Source organism: Nycticebus coucang, chromosome 21 (genome assembly GCF_027406575.1).
Source record: "Nycticebus coucang isolate mNycCou1 chromosome 21, mNycCou1.pri, whole genome shotgun sequence".
In the NCBI taxonomy this organism is placed as follows: domain Eukaryota; kingdom Metazoa; phylum Chordata; class Mammalia; order Primates; family Lorisidae; genus Nycticebus; species Nycticebus coucang.
In genome coordinates, this window is record NC_069800.1 from 4,003,483 (window position 1) to 4,020,837 (window position 17,355).

Here is a 17,355-nt window from a genome sequence, read left to right on the forward strand (position 1 = left end):
ATAAAATGTCTGTTTTCTTGAATATTTGTTTTTTCTAGTTCTAAGGTTTTGAATATCTCACTTCATTTTCTCCCAAAAGACATGTACACATGAAAGGTAGATGTGAAAGAACATTCTCCTAATTGGTAAGTTTCTGTTAGTTTAGTTACTCTTGAAAAGGATATTGAAAATTTTCAAATGTATAAGTTGAAAATTACTTTTTTACATAGTCATAATTACTCCCAAACTGAGACAGATCATGGAGTGTAAACTAACCAAAATTTACCATTTATAAATAAGTTTATGAATTCACTGGAGGGAAATGTTCATCCCCACAAAACAGCACAAGCATTCCTGAAAGTGACTGGCAGTGTAAGAGAACTCATTCCGATGTCTCTCACACAACACATAATTGCAGACTGCTATTTTTATATTTGCTACCCACGTGTTCTGTGTTTCTGTTTTGAGTGATAATTTCAAGGTACTTGTTGATGCTGGTATATATTATAAACAATTCTGAAACTCCTTTTGGGGAAAGACAAGGTCTAATATTTAATTAAACAATGAAGAATAATATATGTTTTCAACACAAAAGTTTAAATTAATTTTATCTGTGTAGGAGAGATGTTGAACAAGCGAATCAGTAGTCACTTTCCATTTTCCTTTTCATTCCCTGCATTATGAAAACAAACTATGTAATTTCCTTAAGAAACTTCTTCTGGGTTGAAAAAGGCCAATTAAAACTCTGTTGGTTGAGTTATAAATTTGCATAAACATTCCTGAGAACCATTTCAAAATATTGATCAAAGCCATTGTCATAAGATTACTTTAACCCAAGAATTCTATATTGAAGAATATGTTAAAGGCGTATAATTTGAAAATTCAGACTTGTGTAAAAATGTTCATAACAATATTAATTATAATACAGATATTTAAAATTCCAAATTCAATTTGTTAAATAAATGGAGATTTCCCTAAGGTGAACTTCTAATATAGTTATTAGAATTATGATTTAAAAGAATATACATTTAATTATCAGTAATTGTAATTACAATTAAGAACTTATTTTATTATTTCCAAGAATTTTATACCGCAGAAGACTAAGATGACTTCTCTCCTATTAAATACCAGATGATATGTCAGCAATGTCAAAAATTCTCCAACATATAAATAAATAAATATTTCAAATAAATAGTTCCAAATAAATAGTTCAAATGTTTCTTTAAAGCTAGGATTTCATACCTCAAACTGTGGAGTTTTTGCTCCCATTCACATCTTTGATGGTATAACTGTAAGTTTATTCCTTTCGTTTTAGATAGCTTCATTTTTAGAAAAATAATCATAGTTTCCAGTGCTTTGATATTATCTGTAAGTTTTTTATAATAATTTTTATTATGTTCTGCATGGCTCTTACAGGGAACAGCTGTGTTTTGAATTTCCAATTAGTTAAAAGAATCTGTATCAGGATGAAAAAAAAGAAAGAGAATACAGGAACACTTTTTATATATAAAGGGCTTCACATTCTCACATTCACTCACTCACACATTATACATATATAACTCGGTGGGTACAGTGGCGGACATGTGATACTGAGCTCTGCAGACTAGACAGGACCTCTGCTCTTATTTAGCTTGAAGTAAAGTGAAAAAAAAAAAGACAAAACACATTAAACAGTTATTATTAAGACAGTAGAATTTAGGCAACAAAGACAAAGATCTTTGAAAAATAGAAAACAAGAGAAGGAAGCCTTGGGAATGCCCCAGATCCCTGCCTTAACAGAGTTTTCAGGAAAGCACACCTGGAGAAAAAAAAAGAAAAAGCCTGACCTACATGCTACCAGACTCCCCTAATTGTAGTTGAGTAAGGAGAGTCTGAAAAGACCAAAGCAGACAGTGATCACAGGATAGCAACTGAAGAGGAGAAAGCAGTATAGTGAAAGAATCCTGGAGATGTGTGGAGATTCCCCTCTCAGGTATTTATCAGAGCAGTCAACTGTGCATGTGTGCTAGGAATTATTTGAGACTAAGAGAAAAATTATCTAAACAACATCAAGGTAAACCAAGCCTGGTGCTAATATAGTGCCAGGAAGTGTCCATTCTCATAATGAAGGATGGAAAAACACAGACTGCATAAGATAATCATGAAATAGGTCTTGCCTCTTGCGTAGGGTATTATCTCAAATTGTAAAAACAACAGCAGAAAGGGCCAAGCTGTTTTAAAGTAACACAACCCTATCCCTATGTAAATCTTAGACATGGAAGAAATTAAAAATTAAAAAAACCTGTACTGATAGATGTGTAAATTGTAATGTCAGAGAGGCAGACTACACCAGATATGAAAAAAAAAAAACAAAACATTAGATATCATGAAAGAAAATATTCACAAAACTGAGATATTTGTGATCTATGAGAAACTTTTGATGAAAAAATACTTCTAATTATCCAAAACTTCACAAAACCACCCAAAGGGCACTAGATGTCACTAGGTTCAACAAATACAGACATATCACAGATTTACTCACAGATTTATCCACCTAATGTATATACATATAATGTTAGAAGAAAAACAGAATTTAAATATACAATACACATATAAAATAACATTGTGGATTGTTCTCTACTTCATAATAGTACCGTTCAACAGCATGCTGTGCATGTTGTTTTATTAATAATTCACAAACTTCTGTTACTTTTTATATTTTCATAAGTGTACATCCTGTTTGTTACATATGAAAAGAATTCCTCTGCTATTCTAACAATTTTATTTTCATCTTTTAAGGCCTTAGCCTGCTACATGAAGCCTTCATTGATTCCTGCTGTTTCCCCAGATAAATAGGCATCTCCATCCTCAGGGCTGCCTTAGTACTCTAGTGTCATCTCTACTGCAATGTTCCTACCTAAACTGTAAGTCGTTTCTTGCCATGTCTCTAACCTTTGCCCCTATACTGTAAGCACAATATTTCAAAACTTCTGGAACAGTCTTTATCTGTTTTACTCAATAATTATTGATGCTGTAGCTGGAAGGAATATAAATAAAACTGTCAAAAATGAGTTTTCCAGTGATCGTGTCTGAGTTGACACTTAGATGAGCCAAATTAAAGGGCGTAAGGGCCAGGAAAGGATGAGAGCAGGAGAGGAAGCGGAAAGCAAGAGAGAAAAAATCCTGAAAAAAACATATGTATATGTATTTGTCTACAGTAGAGGGATTGGTGAGCCAGGCATTCTAGAAGCTCAGGGATGCCAGAAAAAAATGCAGACAGGGAAGAGACAGCAGAAATCCTTCTATGAAATTTCATGTGCTTGGATATTAATATTTCAAAGAGATATTAATTATCCCATTTTCACTGAAGTAAATCACTCTAAATTCTATATGGAAGATGAATTTCAGTAAAACACAAGTGAATGGCAGAAGATGAATTACAAGGAAATATTGGAAAATAAAGGCAATGTGGGCCTGAAATAAGTGAATGTTTCTTGGAAATATATATTTATTTTATTAAATCATAACTGTATAAATTGATATGATCATGGGGCATCATACACTCGCTTCATAAACCATTTGACACATTTTTATCACAGTGGTTAACATAGCCTTTCTGGCGTTATCTCAGTTACTGTGCCAAAACATTTACATTCTACATTTACCAAGTTTCGCAAATACCCCTGTAAGATGCACCACAGGTGTGATCCCACCGATCCCCCTCCCTCTACCCACCCCCCCTTTCCCACTTCCCCCTATTGTTAAGTTGTAGCTGGGTTATAGCTTTCATGTGAGAGTCCCAAATTAGTTTCATAGTAGGGCTGTGTACATTGGGTACTTTTTCTTCCATTCTTGGGATACTTTACTAAGAAGAATATGTTCCAGCTCCATCCATGTAAACATGAAAGAGGTAAAGTCTCCATCTTTCTTTAAGGCTGCATAGTATTCCATGGTATACATATACCACAATTTATTAATCCATTCGTGGATCAATGGGCACTTGGGCTTTTTCCATGACTTAGCTATTATGAATTGGGCTGCAATAAACATTCTGGTACAAATATCTTTGTTATGTTGTGATTTTTGGTCTTCTGGGTATATGCCCAGTAGAGGAATTACAGGATTGAATGGCAGATCTATTTTTAGATCTCTGAGTGTTCTCCATATATCTTTCCAAAAGGAATGTATTAATTTGCATTCCCACCAGCAGTGCAGAAGTGTTCCCTTTTCTCCGCATCCACTCCAACATCTCTGGTATTGAGATTTTGTGATATAGGCTAGTCTCATTGGAGTTAGATGATATCTCAAAGTAGTTTTGATTTGCATTTCTCTGATGATTAAAGATGATGAGCATTTTTTCATATGTCTGAAGGCCTTGCGCCTGTCTTCTTCAGAGAAGTTTCTCTTCAAATCCCTTGCCCAGCCTGCGATGGGATCCCTTGTTTTTTTCTTGCTGATCCGTTTGAGTTCTCTGTGGATTCTGGTTATTAAACCTTTGTCAGAGATATACCCTGCAAATATCTTCTCCCACTCTGAGGGCTGTCTGCTTGCTCTGCTTACTGTGTTCTTAGCTGTGCAGAAGCTTTTTAGTTTGATCAAGTCCCAGTAGTGTATTTTTGAAGCTGCTTCAATTGCCCGGGGGGTTCTCCTCATGAAATACTCACCCAGACCAATTTCTTCAAGGGTTTTCCCTGCATTCTCCTCTAGTATTTTTATAGTTTCATGTCTTAAGTTTAAATCTTTAATCCAATGAGAGTCTATCTTAGTTAATGGTGAAAGGTGTGGGTCCAATTTCAGTCTTCTGCAGGTTGCCAGCCAGTTCACCCAGCACCATTTGTTAAATAGGGAATCTTTTCCCCACTGAATGTTTTTAATTGGCTTGTCAAAAATCAAATAGCAGTAAGTAGCTGGATTCATCTCTTGGTTCTCTATTTTGTTCCAGATATCTACTTCTCTGTTTTTGTGCCAATACCATGCTGTTTTGATCACTATCGATTTGTAGTAAAGTCTGAGGTCTGGTAGTGTGATTCCTCCTGTTTTGTTTTTATTTCTGAGTAATGTCTTGGCTATTCGAGGTTTTTTCTGATTCCATATAAAACGAAGTAATGTTTTTTCAAGATCTTTAAATATGACAGTGGAGCTTTAATAGGGAGTGCGTTGAAATTATATATTGCTTTGGGTAGTATGGACATTTTGATAATGTTGATTCTTCCCAGCCATGAGCATGGTATGTTTTTCCATTTGTTAACATTTTCAGCTATTTCTTTTCTTAGAGTTTCATAGTTCGCTTTATAGAGATCTTTCACGTCTTTTGTTAGGTAAATTCCGAAATATTTCATCTTCTTTGGCACTACTGTGAATGGGATAGAGTCCTTAACTGCTTTTTGAATTTGACTGTTGTTGGTGTATATAAAGGCTACCGATTTATGAATGTTGATTTTGTAACCTGAGACGCTGCTGTATTCCTTGATCACTTCTAGGAGTTTTGTAGTAGAGTCCCTAGTGTTTTCCAGATACACAATCATACCATCTGTGAAGAGCGAGAGTTTGATCTCTTCTGACCCTATATGGATACCCTTGATCGCCTTTTCTTCCCTAATTGCGGTGGCTAAAACTTCCATTACAATGTTGAAAAGCAATGGAGACAATGGGCAGCCTTGTCTGGTTCCTGATCTGAGTGGAAATGATTCCAATTTAACTCCATTCAATATGATATTGGCTGTGGGTTTGCTGTAGATAGCCTCTATCAGTTTAAGAAAAGTCCCTTCTAGACCAATTTTCTTGAGTGTTCTGATCATGAAGGGATGCTGGATATTATCAAAAGCTTTTTCTGCATCAATTGAGAGAATCATATGGTCTTTGTTTTTTAATTTGTTTATGTGCTGAATTACATTTATAGATTTACGTATATTGAACCAGTCTTGAGACCCTGGGATAAAACCAACTTGTTCATGATGTATAATTTGTTTGATGTGTTACTGGATTCTGTTTGTTAGGATCTTGTTGAATATTTTTGCATCTATATTCATTAGTGATATTGGTCTACAATTTTCTTTTCTTGTTGGGTCTTTTCCTGGTTTGGGGATCAGGGTGATGTTTGCTTCATAGAACGTGTTGGGTAGTCTTCCTTCTTTTTCTACATTTTGGAACAGGTTGAGTAATATAGGTACTAATTCCTCTTTAAAGGTTTGGTAGAATTCTGACGTAAAACCATCTCGTCCTGGGCTTTTCTTTTTAGGAAGGTTTTGTATAGTTGATGCTATTTCTGAACTTGATATGGGTCTATTCAACATTTCCACTTGATTCTGGTTAAGTCTTGGAAGGTGGCGTGCTTCCAAGTACTGGTCTATTTCCTTCAGATTTTCATATTTCTGAGAATAAAGTTTCTTGTAATATTCATTAAGGATTTTTTTGATTTCTGATGAGTCTGTGGTTATTTCGTCTTTGTTGTTTCTGATTGATGAGATTAGAGATTTTACTCTTTTTTTCCTGATGAGGTTGGCCAGAGGTTTATCTATTTTATTGACCTTTTCAAAAAACCAGCTTTTTGATTTATTGATCTGTTGTATTATTCTTTTGTTTTCAATTTCATTTAATTCTGCTCTAATTTTGGTTATTTCTTTTCTTCTACTGGGTTTGGGGTTGGAATGTTCTTCCTTTTCCAGTTGCGTGAGATGTCCCATTAAGTTGTTAACTTCCTCTCTTTCCGTTCTCTTGAGGAAGGCTTGCAGTGCTATAAATTTCCCTCTTAGAACTGCCTTTGCAGTGTCCCAGAGGTTCTGATAGTTTGTGTCTTCATTGGTATTTTGTTCCAAAAAATTGGTGATTTCTTTCTTAATCTCATCTCTGACCCAGCTATCATTCAGCATAAGGTTATTTAACTTCCATGTTTTTGTATGGGTATGCAGATTCCTGTTGTTAACTCAATTCAAGTTTTATTCCATAATGGTCCGAGAAGATGCATGGAATAATTTCTATTCCCTTAAATTTACTGAGGTTAGACTTGTGACCTAAAATGTGGTCAATTTTGGAGTAAGTTCCGTGGGCTGATGAGAAGTATGTGTATTCAGTTTTGTTGGGATGAAATGTTCTGTAGATGTCTGCTAAATCTAAATATTGGATGGTTAGGTTTAAATCTAAGATTTCTTTGCTCAGCTTCTTTCTGGAGGATCGATCCAACACTGCCAAAGGAGTGTTGAAATCTCCGACGATTATGGAGCTGGAGGAAATCAAGTTGCTCATGTCTGTTAGAGTTTCTCTTATAAATTGAGGTGCATTGTGGTTGGGTGCATAGATATTAATAATTGAGATCTCATCGTATTGAGTATTACCCTTAACAAATATGATGTGACCATTCTTGTCCTTCTTTACTTTTGATGGTTTAAAGCCTACTGTATCTGCAAATAAAATTGCAACACCTGCTTTTTTCTGATTACCATTTGCCTGAAATATGGATGACCATCCTTTCACCCTGAGTCTGTATTTGTCTTTTAAGTTGAGATGTGACTCTTGTATGCAACAAATATATGGCTTGAGTTTTTGTATCCAGTCAGCTAACCTATGTCTCTTTAGAAGACAGTTTAAGCCATTCACATTGATGGCAAGTATTGATAAGTCTGGTCGAATTTTGGGTATGGAGTTTTTCAAAGGTCCAGTGGACATTTTTAATCCTTTCGCCAGTGTGGAAGTTGGAGTTTGATCCAAAGTTTCTGAGTGAGTTTACTTTTGTGGTATAGGATTGGGTTGGTCATTGTGGAGGATAGGTCTGAGAACATCCTGAAGAGCTGGTTTACTTATGGCAAATTTTTTCAACATATGAATGTCATTGAAGTATTTAATTTCTCCATCATAGATGTAACTCAGTTTAGCTGGATACAAGATCCTGGGTTGAAAGTTTTTTTGCTTTAGGAGATTAAAAGTTGACGACCAGCCTCTTCTGGCTTGAAAAGTTTCAGCAGAGAGATCTGCAGTTATTCTAATATTCTTACCTTTGTACATTATAGTTTTCTTTTGCCGGGCTGCTTTGAGAATCTTCTCTTTCATGTTAACTTTAGTGAAGCTAATTATGATATGTCTGGGGGATGACTTATTGGGGTTGAATCGTGCTGGGGTTCTGAAGCTGTCTGCTATCTGAATTTCAGATTCTCTAGGCATGTCTGGAAAATTTTCTTTCATAATTTCATGCAGAAGAGCCTCTGTGCCCTCGGAGGCAATTTCATCATTCTCAGAAATTCCTATAATCCTTATGTTGCTTTTTTTCGAATTATCTGAGAGTTCTCTGAGTGAGTGATCCGTTTTTGCTCTCCATTTCTCTTCCTCTTTGAGAGATTGGGAGCGTTCGAAGACTTTATCTTCAATGTCAGAAATCCTTTCTTCTGCTTGCTCCAGTCTGTTACTGAGGGATTCTACTGTATTTTTCATATCTTTGAGGGCTGTAAGTTCTTGCCTCAGTGTGTCTAAGTCTTTGGTGGTTTTGTCTTTAAATTCGTTAAATTCTTGAGACAACTTTTGAATTTCTCCTCGAATTCCTAATTCCATTTTATTAATCTTGTGTGCAATCCAAATTCTGAATTCGATTTCTGACATCTCAGCCAGTTGTTTATGAATGGAATCTTCAATCACATCTGCCGTATCTTTTCTTGGGGGGGTTGATCTATTCTGGTTATTCATGTTACCAGAGTTTTTCCGCTGATTCCGCCCCATGGTTATTTTACTCCCTTTGGTTTTTCCCCTGGGGTTTTATCGAGGGCCCGTACAGTGTTGTGGCCTGAGAAACTGGGGCCCTGTCTGGTGTGGTGGAGCAAAGTGGTTCTGCCTTGCTTTCAGCTGGTTTCTGTTCGATCCTATTGCAACTTCTACTCTGGCTTGAAGTCTCAGCTGTGTGGAAAAATCAGCAATTAAGTCACCCCGCCTGCCCACCTCTGGCCCCAGTTGGAAAAGGAGAATCAAACCTTCCTACAATCGCACACCCAGGGCACCGCTGAAAAGTCCTCAGTCTATTAGCCCAGTTCAAAAGGTCCAAATCAGCTGTCTCAATCGGCACTTGTCTCGGGTGGGGGAGTTCAAGAGGTCTCTGGGAACTGGATCACAGGGGCCTGGTGACTTCTCTGACACGGCTCACCCCAGTGCAGTGTGGAGTCAGGAGGAGTCACCCAGCAAACAGAGCAGTCTAGGAAGGTTGATGTCTCCTTCCCCACTTTGCCCCTCCGTCGGACCCAGTCACTGGTATCTCTGCAGATGGCTAACCCAGTTGCCTGCAGTGCACAGACACTCCAGGGGTTTGCACCTGCCTGAATCACAAGGAAGTCTGCCAGGCCCCCGCAGACTGCCACTATCTAGCAGGAGGAGATGGGGCCTGACATCTTTGAGTGTTTGATGCAGGTGATGGGAAGGAGGTGTTCACTCAGGCTTAGCCCCGTCCCTGATGGATGCTGCTAACAGAACAGAACAGACAACTTTGCGGGGTTCTGTCTCTGTTCCTGTCGAAATCGCCTACAGAAGCGGGCTGTTTTGAGTTCAAACATCTTTGCTGCTGGAGATTTGCGTTCGAACACCTCTCTGGGTCAGCCCCGCCCTGGAAGCTTCCCGGGTTTGTGAGCCGTGTCAGGAAATCCCCCGCTCACTGGTGGCCTCCTCTGGTTGCCCAGGGAGACAGGGGGTGTGGCCTCAGAATATCCAGAAGTGAGCGTTCTGCCGTTAAAGAAAAAACGGCTGTTGATCTACCTCCAGGGAACTGCTGCTCTGGTGTGGGCACTCAGGCGACCCTTTTCTCATCTGTCCCGCGCCCCAGAGTCAGCACTGAGCGGCTGCAGTTTGTGCTGGGTCCACACCCCTCAAGAGATCCCCCAAGAATCAGAACTCTTGGGGGATAGGCCCCCAGACTCCGATTGGGAGTGGGGGGGGAAGCTAGAGTTTCATTCAGTTTTACGCAACACTACGGCCCGGGGAGGGCTCCTGCACTGCACCGCAGGGAAGTGCCGCCAAGGCTTGATTTCCCCTCAGCAGAGTGCCCTCTCCTCGCTCACGTGTCCCAGAGTCAGCGCTGACCTGACACAGCTCAGGCACTGTGCACTTCCCTTGAGAAATCACCCAAGGATCCGAACTCCGGGGGGATAGGCCCTCAGACCCTGAGTGAGAGTAGGGGTTCTCAGCTCTCAGCGGGGAAGCTAGAGTCTTATTCAGTCTTGTGCCCCATAATGTTGCCCGGGGAGGGTTGGTGCACTGCACCGCAGGGAAGTGCCGCCAAGGCGTGACTCCCCTTCAGCCCGGTGCCCTCTCCTCACTCGTGCGCCTCAGAGTCAATGCTGACCAGTCCCAACTCGGGGACTGTCCACTCCCCTTGAGAAATCACCCAAGGATCCGAATTCCTGGGAGACAGGCCTCCAGACCTCAGTGGGCGGGAGGGGAGCGCCAGAGATTCAGGGTTGCCGGCAAAGGATTCCCAAAGTTTTATTCAGCCCTATGTCCGGCAGGAGAACGCCACGGCACCCCAGTAGGGGAGGTAGGTCCAGTTTTTAGAAGGTCTCTCCCTGGAGTGTAGTGGGAGGGCCTTTAATTTCTGCCCGCTTGTTCAATTGTGGGTCTCTTGAGCCGGTCTCATGGGGGAGGGGGACTCCCATCCGCCTGGTGGTGGATTTTGTACGTTTTGTTTGTGTTCTTGTGATCACAGCTTGCCTCAGCGGTGTTGATGTGTGTTTTTCAACCTTCTCTCTTGGTGAGGCTCAAGTCCACCAGGACACCTACTAAATTCCTGTCCCTTAACTCTCCTTCTGGACGGGAGCCTCTGTTGAAAGCTGGCTTCAGTCCGCCATCTTGTCTCCCTCCTCCGGAAATATTTTGGATATCAAATATCAGTGCCCCATATAGGATGGATGTTTTTATCAAATAAATAAACACATAAACCCTGGTTTTGTATTTTAATTTTTTCAATATTAATAAAAAACATAATAAATATCTGTGGATATGCCTATGCTATACAAAAGCCATTAGGATTATCATAACAACTGTCAAAGAGTTTGATGTTGCAGCATTTATGTGATGGAATATTATAAAAATGAAAATAAATTAAACCAAATATACTTGTGTCAATATGGATTGATCTCACAAATACTGAGAAAATAAAAGAAAGTCACAGAATGACATATAAAGCCTGACAATTAAGTTTACAAACTCACAACTGTGTGCTTACGTTGGTAGTACTGTACAAGCCCCTCATTAACGTTTCATAACCTTGGTGTATCAGTGTCTCATGACTCTGTTTATGTTGACTGTCTTTCAGAATGGAGTTCATTATCAATGCTTTTACACTTTTGGTGGGAGTAAAAACTAATGCAGCCTCTTTGGAAAGAAGTATGGAGAATCCTCAAAGAACTCAAATCAGACCTTCCAGATGATCTCACAATCCCATTACTAGGCATCTACCCTCATATTAATCTGAAATAATAAATAAAATAAGATGGCTCTAAAAGAAATGAAGTCTTTAAAAAAATCAAACTAAATGTTAACAAATAAAATTCAAAGATATATTAAAAGGATAATACCTTATAAACAAATGAGGTTTATTCCAGGAACACAGGGTTAATTTTACATTCAAAAATCCCTGTTATTCACCATATTACAAATCAAAAGTGAATTATCGGACCATATCAGTAGATGGAGGCATGAGAAAAAATTTAATACTCATTCTTTATTTAAAAACACTCTCAGCAAACTAAGAATATAAAGGAACTTCTTCAGCATGACAAGGAGCACCTGTGATAAACTTTCAGCTAACAGATGTCATGGGGAGAACTGAATGCTTTCTCTCTAAGACCAGGAAGAATATAGGAATGCTGCTTTCAGTGCTGTCATTCAGCATTGCACTGAAGATTCTGGCCAGTACAGTGAGCCAGAAACAGGAATCAAAGGCATCCTAATTGGAAGGAAGAAGTAAAACGTGATCTTTATTTACAACCATGATCACATACTAGGGTAGTGAACTCCAACCTGTGAGCTAGCTTTGTTTTATGATAACGCAGATGTTCATTAATGTCTGTATTGACTGCTCTATGACTACTCTCATACAATAATGACAGAATTGATGAGCTACATCAGAGTTTGTTTTACAACAGGTTTAAAATATTTACTATCTTTTTTTATTTCTCAATAATTTTTTATTAAATCATAACTGTTTACATTAATGCATTTCTGGGGTACAATGTGCTGATTTTATATATAATTTGGAATGCTTACATCAAACTGTTTACTATAGCCTTCACCTCACTTACTTACTTATTGTGTTAAGACATATTTATACTCTACTCTTAATAGATTTGACATGTACCCTTGAAAACCCCCCAAGTTACCTGACCCCTCCCCTCACTCTCCTCTTTCCTCCTTCATTCTGGGTGATAGCTGTGTTTTATCTTTCATATGAAAGTGGGGGTGATTGCATATTGGTTTCTCAAAAGTACTGAGTACATTGGATACTTTTTCTTCCATTCTTGAGATACTTTACTAAGAAGAATATGTTCCAGCTCCATCCATGTAAACACAAAAGAGCTAAAGTCTCCATGTTTTTTTAAGGCTGCATAACATTCCATGGTATACATATACCACAGTTTATTAATCCATTCATGGGCGGTTGGGCTTCATCCATGATTGGGCAATTATGCATTGCTTGCAATAAACATTCTGGTGCAAATATCTTTGCTGTATAATGATTTTTGGTCATCTGGATATAGGAGAGGAATTGGGGGATCATATACTTTTGGTTCCCTAAGTGTTCTCCAAACTTCTTTCCAAAAAGAATGTATTAGCTTGCATTCCCAACAGCAGTGCAGAAGTGTTCCCTTTTCTCCACATCCATGAAGAAAGTAGTTTGAGAAAGCAAAGCTTTGACAACATAGAGTCCATTTAGAAAATCTCAATGAATCTATCAAAGAGGTAATACAAGTCATAAATGAGTTAAGTTGATGATACAAAATCAACATATAGAAATCACCTGTATGTCCAAATACAATTAGCATTAAAATATAAAAGCAAAAATGTTTAAAATGTCATTTATAACAACATAAAATACAGATAAATGCAATAAAATAGGGAGGACATATATACTCCATAGCACAAAATGTTAGCTGAGAAAATTAAATATGACCTTCACAAATAAATTAATGCACTTTATTCAGGAATGAAATAATTCATTATTGTTAAGAAGTCAATTTTCTCCAAATTAACCTATAGAAGCATCATCAGCACAACCTAATTCCTAGTAGGCCAGTAAGTTGTTTTTTTGTTTGTTTGTTTGCTTCTTTTTGTTTGTTTGTTCGTTTTTGTAGAGACACATACATATCTGTACAGTAGGCCTAGTTCCTTATGTTGGCCATCTCATGTGTTGACCAGTTCATTACAGTCCCTTGAGTGGTCAACTCACAGAGGTTTGATGATATATATAATGTTTGCAGAGTAGAGCATGGCCTCAGGAGATGGGGTTGTGAGGAAAGCAGTTCTAAGGTTACCTCAGCATTCCAGTGGTAGATAACGTCAACCTGATCTTGGGAAAGTGTAAGAGAGAAGTAGGGTCAGCAACACATGGGGGTGTCATTCACACTGAGATAAGTACAGTGGGATTCTCAGAACTCTTTGACTGAGTTCACAACATACTGTAGTTCTCATTCTACATGAACATAAAGCACATTTCGGAGATTAATGTTACCATAATACATCTGTGCTCTACGGTGCAGTGCTAAGCAATGCATATGCTACTGTAGGACACATAAAAAGGTCTTACACTCATGCAATGGTCCTACCTTTATAGTGCTTTCCATGTTGTTTAGCAAGAAATGTCAAATTCTTATAATTAACGGAAGGCAACTCATAATCCTCTGAGGCTCCCTCAGATGACCAGGTTAAGTCATCATGGTCATCCATAGTGTGTATTTGTTTTTTCACCTATAAAATAAAGAACAGTGCTTCAAAATGTCCCCCAAATGTTTACAGCATAGTCTAAATGTACAGAAGTGGTAGTTATCCATTTTCTTTTCTTTTCTTTCTTTTTTAATAAGTCATTTGTACATAGATCATAAACACATTTATGCCATTTCGGGATTCAATGTGTTGATTATTTGTACCACTTTACCTCTTTTATTTTTACATGGATGGAGCTGGAAAATATTCTTCTTAGTAAAGTATCTCAGGAATGAAAAAAATTATTTATTTTTTATATGAGCAAAACCACAGACATTTTGTAAAGTACAGATGTGTGCTAAAAGGATGACACTTTTACCTATGGCTATGGTTCCTTAATCAGTTTTTAAAGGAAATGTCTTTATAGCAAAAGACTCTGTTTTTACTTTAACTTTGTATTTTCAAATAATGACATGTTTGATGATTTTTTTAATAATACCTTGTTCTTGTTCTTAGATGTTCTCTTTGTAGGCCTAAAAAACACAAACAATTCCTTTTAGCAAATAGGAAATATACAAAATGCAAAATATCTAAAACAATTGCTGTTTAATAAAATATCTGCATTTGTCATTTATTTCTCCTACTTATAGAGTTTTTAGGGTTTTTATAACATAATGTAAAATCAATCATTTTCTACAAGAGGGATTGAAGTATAAACAGTAACATTAAGAGACGAAGAAAATAATAATAATAATGTTTTTCATCTGTACTTTCACAACTTACTATGTAATTACTATTAGTATTTAAATCACTGTATATGTATTTAATTAATGTGAATCCTTACAGAGCTCTGTGATGTAGCTACCCTTTTAGAGATGTTATCATCCTGTATGGTTTTATAAAGGAGGAGACTAGGCTCAGAACACCAAGTAATTTGCCCAAGCACATACAGATGGTCAGTAGAGACCACACATTCAAACCCCAGAATTCTGGCTCCAACACATGAGCTTCATAACCTGTTGTGAAAATCAAATTTATTGTGCTTAAATGATAGGATAGTAGATAAATCCATATAATCAATCATTCTTTTTATGGCCATAATTATAAACAAAATTTTCTAAATCTCACATATTTTTTAGAAACTAAAAGCCTTCATATCGTTGTATCTAGGCAATTACAGAAACCTACTTTCAACAAGTTCAAAACTTATTTTTCTAAACAAAATTCCTCATCAGCACTAACTTATCTATTCAACTGTTTATTCGTGTATTCAACAAATACTTATTGAGTACACAATACACATCCATGACACTATTGGTACAAAGAAACGTGGTTTTCAAGCTTTATAAATTTATAATACAAAAAAGTGTTATCTGCGATAAACTGTCAATCATTTATTTTTCTACTGTACATAATCAAAATCTTCCCTTGTCTAGGCTATAAAGGTAATACCTTTGATAATTTAGAGTATCTCATAAATCACAATGATGCTACTGTTAATGTCATTATACTGCGTGTATTTTTATCTCCTTGTAACACTAGAACTTCATTGAGATAAAGGAGTGTATAACCAAGAGGTACAGAAACACATCTCTCGGTTTACGTTCCAGTTTGGGGCCAAAAATTTCTGTGAAAGCAGTAATCTTTTATTTTTCTATTGTACATAATCAAAATCTTCCCTTGTCTAAACTATAAAGGTTATACCTCTGATAATTTAGAGTATCTCATAAAATCACAATGATGCTATTGTTAATGTCATTATACTATGTATATTTTTATCTCCATGTAACACTAGAACTTCATTGAGGTAATGGAGTGTATAACCAAGAGGTACAGAAACACACCTCTCGGTTTACCTTCCAGTTTGGGGCCAAAAATTTCTGTGAAAACTGTAATGTTGCCACAATACTGTAGTGAGAACAGGGAAGACAATATTCTGGTTTTCCACTTAAACATCAATGTTAAATTTGGTGTCAAGCCCACACAACTGAACCATCTGTGCATGGGTTTTTGCTGGTGTCAGTCAGAAACAAAGGCAATCCGCAATCCATGTTGGCCTTTCCAGAGCCACATGAAGAAAAAAAGATTGAGGCAAATGACGTTAGGGTTATTTGAGGCTACTTAGAAATTTGGCGTGTTCTCCTCTTAGTAACAAAATTTCTCCTCTGATATTTGGACCAGAGTTTTCTTTTAGCATTCCCTCCCTTTTTTTTTAGAGGCCATGATTACTGCAGTGCTTGTGGGGGAGTCTGTCCCCACAGGGAAACTTGAAAAACTTTTTCATGTCATTGAGCCAGTAGAGGTTGAGCTGCTCACTGACACAGGTCTCCAGCACATGGAGATCGGTGTAGGTGCCCATCTTTCATGTCACGACTAGACACTTCACTTCTCTGATGTTTCTCATCTTTTCTTCCATTTGTTTTTTTTTCACCAGTGCCTCAAAATAGCATTTATGCAGCTCAGCCTCAGCCTCTTTCAGAACACCTGTGCACTTTGACTTTACTTTTAGAATTTCCTGAAATTACTCAGATTCCAGTCAGGCAAACTGCTCTCTCCTTTTCTTTATGGCAAGCTCCAATTCATCCTCAGCTTGGGAAGAAAACATGGTGTTCTTTTGTACACATTTCATCACTCCCAGGGTATCCTGGGAATCCTTTTGTATCATTTTGAGGCTGTTTTGGTGTGTTTCTGTAAGAAGCTGGCCTTTGCTCTTAATTTGGTGACAGCAGCCAAGTTTTTTGTTTCTGCTAAAGCACTCAGTTTTGGTTTTGGTGGTTGTGACTCATCAGAAAAGAGAACGTCATTTCCTTTTGAGATGCCACACCCCATCTTGGGCATCCACCTGGTCAGGCTGCCTTCCATCCTGGGGAAATCAGTCCCCATCCATGCAGATTGATCAGTGGGCTATTAAGATGAGGATGGCAGAGCCAGGCTCTTGACTTCATTTGAGCCTTGGAGAAATTGTCTCCAAAAAGCTTCTGATTTCCTTTCCCTCATCTACAACATTTGCTGCTTCTGTTGTTTTAAGAGGGCCGATGCAGTCTGCAATACAGACTGCATGGCAGGTTTGGGGCCTCCCATGATCCCTGTAGTCATGGCCTTGACTAAATGCTACTGGCTTCTGGCTCCACTCAGTGGCAGATCCCTCAATTCTTTGAACTCCTCAGAGCAAGACAAGCTCTTCTGGGGCATTCTGAGTATTTGTTTTGTTTACTGAATGATCAAGTCTGCACCTTTGACAACCAGATTGCTCCGAGTGGTTTGAATCATCTTCGTAGGCACAACAGCTGCTGCAACTGAGGCCACATAGGACGCGGAAGAAACTCCTCAGTGGTAAAAACCATCTTGACATAGCCATTCTTCAAGGCTGGTGACTTTGCAGGCAAACTTCTTTGGAATTTATCCTCTGGATAAGGTGGACTGCAGGTCAGCCTGTTGTGCACTGAGTTTCCAGTACTGAGCCTGGATGTGACACTCAAGTATTCAGAGTTTCACAAATTAACCATCTGTGCA

General features: G+C 38.0%; 1 protein-coding gene across 1 annotated transcript in view; it reads right to left on the reverse strand.

The window, feature by feature from the left end:
* Positions 1-17,355, reverse strand: part of LOC128574126 (ankyrin repeat domain-containing protein 26-like) — a 67,730-nt gene that overhangs the window by 1,576 nt on the left and 48,799 nt on the right. Inside the window, exons 7-9 of the mRNA XM_053574808.1 lie at positions 14,342-14,375; positions 13,746-13,887; positions 1,222-1,345 (exon numbers count right to left, since the gene is read on the reverse strand). Coding sequence (XP_053430783.1) covers positions 1,222-1,345; positions 13,746-13,887; positions 14,342-14,375 — 300 coding nt within the window. The remainder of the gene's footprint in view (positions 1-1,221; positions 1,346-13,745; positions 13,888-14,341; positions 14,376-17,355) is intronic.